The sequence below is a fragment of the Phalaenopsis equestris genome, unplaced genomic scaffold (assembly GCF_001263595.1).
Source record: "Phalaenopsis equestris unplaced genomic scaffold, ASM126359v1 Scaffold000044, whole genome shotgun sequence".
NCBI lineage: Eukaryota > Viridiplantae > Streptophyta > Magnoliopsida > Asparagales > Orchidaceae > Phalaenopsis > Phalaenopsis equestris.
The window spans coordinates 55,656-62,300 of record NW_018164486.1 but is presented as its reverse complement, the minus strand read 5'-3'; the positions used below and the strand labels follow the sequence as shown (position 1 = coordinate 62,300).

Sequence of the window (6,645 nt, the reverse complement as noted above, 5' to 3'; positions counted from 1 at the left end):
TTAGTATGCAAACTAAAGAAATCATTGTATGGGTTGAAACAATTACCCAGAACATATTTTGAAAGGTTCGCAAAGACTATTCTTACACAGGTATTATCATTGTCAGACTGATTACACTTTATTTGTGAAATCAAATCAAAAAGATATGATAGTCATCCTTATTGTATATATAGAGTACATCATTCTTACAGGCAATGACGTGAAGAAACTAGAAAAATCTAAAGAATAATGGCTTCTAAGTTGCAAGTCAAAGATCTTGAAGCTTTAAGATACATCATGAGAATGAAATTAGCTAGACCCAAAATAGGCATTACGTATCATAGAGAAAATATATCCTTGACTTATTGAAAGAAATGACAATGTTGGGATACAAACCAACAGATATTCCTATGGATCCTAATCAACGAGCATCAAAAGAAAAAGATAACACCCTAATTGAAAAGGGGACGTATCAAATACTAGTTGAAAAACTTATTTATCTATCACATACAAGACCTGACATTGCTTTTCATTGAGAATGGTAAGCCAACGTATGAATGATCGAAATGAAGATCATTTCAAAATAGTTTTTCAAATTCTGAGGTATCCAAAAACAACTTCAAAATGTGGATTAAAATTTAAGAACGCTGAGAACCGTGGCATTAAGATGAACACTGATGTTAGTTGTGCATGAGAACTGACTGATAGAAAATCTATCAAAGGTTACTATTCATTTGTATGAGGACATTGTTACTTGAAGAAGTAAAAAGCAAGTTGTGGTGGAAAGAAGCAAACCAAAGCATTATTAAGATGTTCAGTGATAGTCAATAAGTCATCAGTATTTCAAAGAATCTGGTACACCACGATCAAGCCAAAAATATAGAGATTGATAGACAATTCATCTCTGAGAAAGTTAATAGAGGGATTGTTCAACTTAGCTATATCCAAACTCAATATCTGATTGTTGACATTCTTACCAAGACTCTTCCTGAGCACCACTTCAATGATATAAGCAACAAGTTTGGAATGTATGACATATACAACCTAATTAGAGAGAGAGTACTCATATGCATATCCAGTTAAGGAAATTGTTGGCCAACTATTATATTTAAGGGGAGAAATTATTCTCTTAATTATCCATTATTGTGTTTTTATTTCTTTTATTTTAATCATGATAATTTGATTTTTCCTCCAATTGTACAAGGGTTAGTCTAAGCTATATCAATATATTTGTTATTTGGTTAATGAAAAATTAGATGGTTTATTTCTCCCAAATATCTACACTTACATGTGTTTTCTCTCATGTGGATCTCATTTTTGAATCCTTGCATCTAATTCACACTACTCTCTTTCCCAAACCAATCGTGTTCCTCTTGCAACACTCACGATCTCTAAGCAGTAAAATCTTCAACTAGTTCATCTCTAGTCACTTAACTTCCAAAGTCGAGTTGCTTCTTAAATTTGCAGAGATATATTATAATATCAAAATTATCGCATGACCTAAATTATCCATAGAAGGAATATACATTGTCTATTAATGTATTATTTCCCCTTTATTGTAGATATTCTTTGTTAGTATATTTTCTTTTATTTTATCCTCTTAAATATATATTAACAAATATAAGTTGAACAACTAAGAAAATTCAAAAAAAAACGATCATTCATATTTCTCCATGTCTTCTAACAATGCTAATGAGAAATACACATTAAATAGATATACATATCAAACTATATCATAACAATTAGTCACCATACTCGTTAGCAATAAAAGCATATATGTCACTTTCAGCCAAGTACAAAAATATGATACTCAACACTTGATTGAAAAAGCATCTTTCCTCCAAACTCGTCACCAACACTAGCCTTATCCAAATTATTTAGGGTTGAATTTTTAAATCTCAATCCCTATTTCTTTTTGTTAAAAGTTGCATGTGATTATAACTATAGTTGTAGAAATTTTCATATAGAGGGCACTGTTATCTTTGGTGCGCACCTTCTATTACCATTCTTTCACATAAATTCTAACTGCAATGTTTATTTGTCAATCATATACTTTCCTTTGTGCATGATAAGAACATTATTTAGAGTAAAAGTGAGACATGTACCAACTCTAAAATTTAGTCATTTATCAAGTGCATGAGGGTTAGCCTGAGTTGTATGTATATTTGTTATTTGCTTAATGAAAAATTAGGGAGTTTATTCCTCCCAAATATCTACACTTACAGGTGTCTTCTCTCAGGTGGATCATTGATGAATCCTTGCATCTAATTCAGACCACGTGTTCCTCTTGTGACACTCACGATCTCTAAGCAATAAAATCTTCAAATACTTCACCTTTAGTCACTTTATTTCCAAAGTCGAGTTGTCAACTTAAATTTACAGATAAATATTCTAATATCAAAATAATCGCATGACCTAAATTATCTCTAGAAGGAACATGTATTGTTTGTTAATGTACCATTTCCACTTTATTGTAGATATTTTTTGTTATTATATTTTTTTATTAATTCTCCTCTTAAATATATATTAACAAAAATATGTTGAACTTTTGTTAATGTACTATTTCCACTTTATTGTAGATATTTTTTGTTAGTATATTTTTTTATTAATTGTCCTCTTAAATATATATTAACAAAAATATGTTGAACTACTAAGAAAATTCAAAAAAGATAATCCTTTACATTTCTACGCATCTTCAAACAATGCTAATGAGAAATACACATTAAATAGAAATACATATCAAAATATATCATAACAATTAGTCCCCAAACTGGCTAGCCATAAAAGCATATTGTCACGTTCCACCAAGTACAAATATATGATGCTCAACACTTGATTGAAAAAGCATCTTTCCTCCAAACTTATCATTATCATTAGCCTTATCAAACAATTTAGGCTTAAAATTTTAATTCGCACTCCCTATTTACTCTTTTTAAGAGTTGCATGTGATGATAACTATGGTTGTAGAAGTTTTCATATAGAGGGCAATGTTATCTTTTGTGCGCACCTTTCATTACAGTTCTTTCACATAAATTCTAACTGCAATGCTTATTTGCCAATCATGTACTTTCCTTTGTGCATGATAACAACATTATTTAGAGTATAGGTGAGACATGTACCAACTCATAAATTTAATCATTTCTCAATTGTATATATATTTGTTATTAGCTTAATAAAAAATTAGAGAGTTTATTCCTCCCAAATATCTACACTTGCATGTGTCTTTCTCGGGTGGATCTCATTGTTGAATCCTTGCATCTAATTCAGACTACTCTCTTCCCCAAATAAATTGTTTCCTCTTGTGACACTCACAATCACTAAACAATAAAATCTTCCACTACTTTATCTCTAGTCACTTTACTTCCAAGGTCGAGTTGTCATCTTAAATTTACAGAGAAATATAATAATATCAAAATTATCACATGACCTAAATTATCTCTGGAAGGAATAGTATTGTTTATTAATGTATTATTTCCACTTTATTGTAGATATTTTTGTTAGTATATTTTTTATTAATTCTTCTCTTAAATATATATTAACAAATATATGTTGAACTACTAAGAAAATTCAAAAAAGAAAATCCTTCATATTTATCTGCATCTTCTAACAATGCTATTGAGAAATACACTATAAATAGAAATACATATCAAAATTTATCATAACAATTAGTCACCATACTGACTAGCCATAAAAGCATATATTTCATGTTTCACCAGGTACAAAAATATGACGCTCAACACTTGATTGAAAAAGCATCTTTCCTCCAAACTCATCACCAACATTAGCCTTATCTAAACAATTTAGGCTTGAAATTTTTAAATCTCACTCCCTATTTATTCTTGTTAAGAGTTGCATGTGATGATAACTATACTTATTGAAGTTTTCATATAGAGAGTAACGTTATCTTTGGTGTGCACCTTTCATTACCGTTCTTTCACATAAATTCTAACTGCAACGCATATTTGTTAATCATGTACTTTCTTTTGTGCATGATAACAACATTATTTCGAGTATAGGTGATATATGTACAAATTCTCAAATTTAATCATTTCTCGTTTCTACCTTTTCTTAGTTTTATCCCACATCCATCTTAACATACTAATTTCTACCACACTATATTTTTCTAGTAGTGACAAACAATGCTCAAATTCATGTAGCATGTCAAGCTGCTATAATTTTATTTAATTAACATTTCAGTCTTCATGAATTCTCTTACCGCATAGTTGTCTCAAGGCACTTTCCACTTTTATCACTCAAATTTAAATCTAGAAGCGTATAAGACATAAACATATAGAACTACTCAAATTAAGGTATGACCACTGGAGCAAGATCCTAACCCCGCATCTCCTATACACTAACTAGGTTCATGCCTAAACAAGTATTTGCTCCAAGAAGCAATTGAAAAACACACTCAGACTAGGACCTCAAACATTGATTGATGGGACAAAGTACTTGACAATTAGCTTAGAGCTCAGGTTCCAACTTTCGTTAGTTATCTGGCTTCAATCTTTAGGAAACTCCTTGGCTAACATAACGCAAAGTTGCAAACAATAATATCTTCACAAAATTGTTATGTTTCCCTAACTCAAAATTCAATGCCCATAGTTACATCACAAAACGCTCTGAAATAGACCTATGTTGCCACAATCAAGGCTCCCTAAAAACTAAGAACATTAATGGATAAACCATGGACAATTGCTAGAAATATGAACTTTCAATAAAAACTCCATTGAGTTCTCACACAGCCTAACTTAAAACCATAATTAAAAACCCTAAGTTCTGTTTGCACCACAGAGCTCCATGAATTGAAGCTACGTTTTTAAAATGAAGCCTCCCTAATAACCCCAAATTGTTAGCAAATTAACCTTAGATGATTACATAAAGAAAGATAAAGGTTTGGGTAGACCACTCAATTAAAACTCATACATACAAACATCCCCTCTAAACCCATAGTTAGAGTAAAAGCTCCCTGACTTAAAGCTATGTTTTCATGTCAACTCTCCTTAATAACGTATAATGGATGGCTAATAAAACCTAAACATATGCAAAAGGTATGATCGTTTGGGAAATAGCCGGTCAAGCACCAGCCCGTCGTGCTCACAATAATTGTTCCATAGGTTGGGCAACAAATGTATTTAATATCCCATCAAAACTTTTCTCTTCTCCTCGTCAATCACGGGTTTTTCTGAGGCTTAAACCTTTAAGATTATCAACAGAGATGAACTCTCAGCTAGACCAAAAATTAAGCCATGCAAAATAGAAATAACATGTTTCAAAGCATTCAATCATTAGTCACAGTTGACATAATCAAGCCAGACCCCAAATCTGAGATAGACAAGAATGAAATATAACACACACAAAAAATGCAGACCAATATTGACTTCGGATTTTAGCTACCAAATGACTTACAAGCCTCTAAAAACTGATACTTGCCCAACTTGTTGCCCGCCTCAGTCGGATCATCTGATTTGAACTCAAAGACGGAGAAATCCTTCGAACGGTCCCTCATGAGTGACAGATCCCAACACACCAAGACTATACTTCGTCAAATCCAGAAACCTAGGTAGAAGGAAACGTTTGACAGATTATAAACCGGGAATTGAAGCCATTCAGAACTGAACGGATTGCGTAGAGGAGAGGTGACGGATGGCAAAACAATCGGACCGAAATGGATATAGTGGAGCGATCCGTCAAGCTGCCCTAACTGTCCGCTGTGACGAAGAGCATACCACCAATATCGGAGCCTGGGCCTAAAAAAGCGGAAATTGCACAAGAAGGTCACCGATTAACTGGTCTCAGAGTGCTCATTACTCTTACGGAACGGCCCCGATATGTCACGTGCGATCCCTCGCACGTGTATGCGACAGCTAGTCTCGTGTTTCATAAGCTTCAGCAAGCCAATTGACAAATGAACCCACTCGATCCGCTTATTAGGGTAAGTGGAGTGGACTAGTGAGCCTATTTCAATAAGCGGCTGATGAGGTAATAAGTCGAGCTCAAGTCAGCCCTAACTCTGACTCATTAGTTAGTGAGTTGGCTTGTTTAAAAAATATTTGATATAAAGTATACCAAATGTGTTAATTTTAATAATTTATCTTTAAATTATTATTATGTTTACGGATAATTAGCCGCCATGGCCCCCAAAAAAATAATTAGGCTTAATTGGGATAGTTCACAGCTAATGAACTCCTGAAGAATTGCACAACTCGAAGCTCGTCGTCATAACCTATTATTCACCTCAATTGGGCCATCAAGATGTGTCAGATTGACTTGGTGGATTGACCTAGCTAGTCATCCAAGAGGATTGAAGCTTCAGCTATTATTTTCCCATGAGCCAATATGCTTGTCAAACCCATTTGCGGAGTTCGCACTAGCTAGTAATCCTATCAATTGCAAAATTGTTGAAATAAGGATTGTATTAAAATGATTAACATATACTCCATTATTATTTATGAGATATTTGACATATGTGTCATGATCCTTTCAGGCAAGATGTCGCGGACAGATATCGTACCATATATATCATAAATTTATTTTATTTTCCTCTTTATATATTTAAGGGGAGAACAACAATTAATAGAGGGGGTCTCTCTCTCTCTCTCTCTAAGTTTTTCTTATTTTGGTTTAAGGAACTAGTTCATCTCCTCCATTTTGTCAAGTGAGGGA

At 33.0% G+C, this 6,645-nt stretch overlaps 1 protein-coding gene across 1 annotated transcript in view; it reads right to left on the bottom strand.

Moving 5' to 3' along the window:
* LOC110019065 (probable ubiquitin-like-specific protease 2B) overlaps window positions 1–5,795 on the bottom strand; it is a gene marked incomplete in the record, with an annotated part of 90,832 nt that extends 85,037 nt beyond the window's left edge. The window contains 1 exon segment of the mRNA XM_020716603.1: window positions 5,389–5,795. Coding sequence (XP_020572262.1) covers window positions 5,389–5,488 — 100 coding nt within the window.
* Window positions 5,796–6,645: the final 850 nt, after the last annotated feature.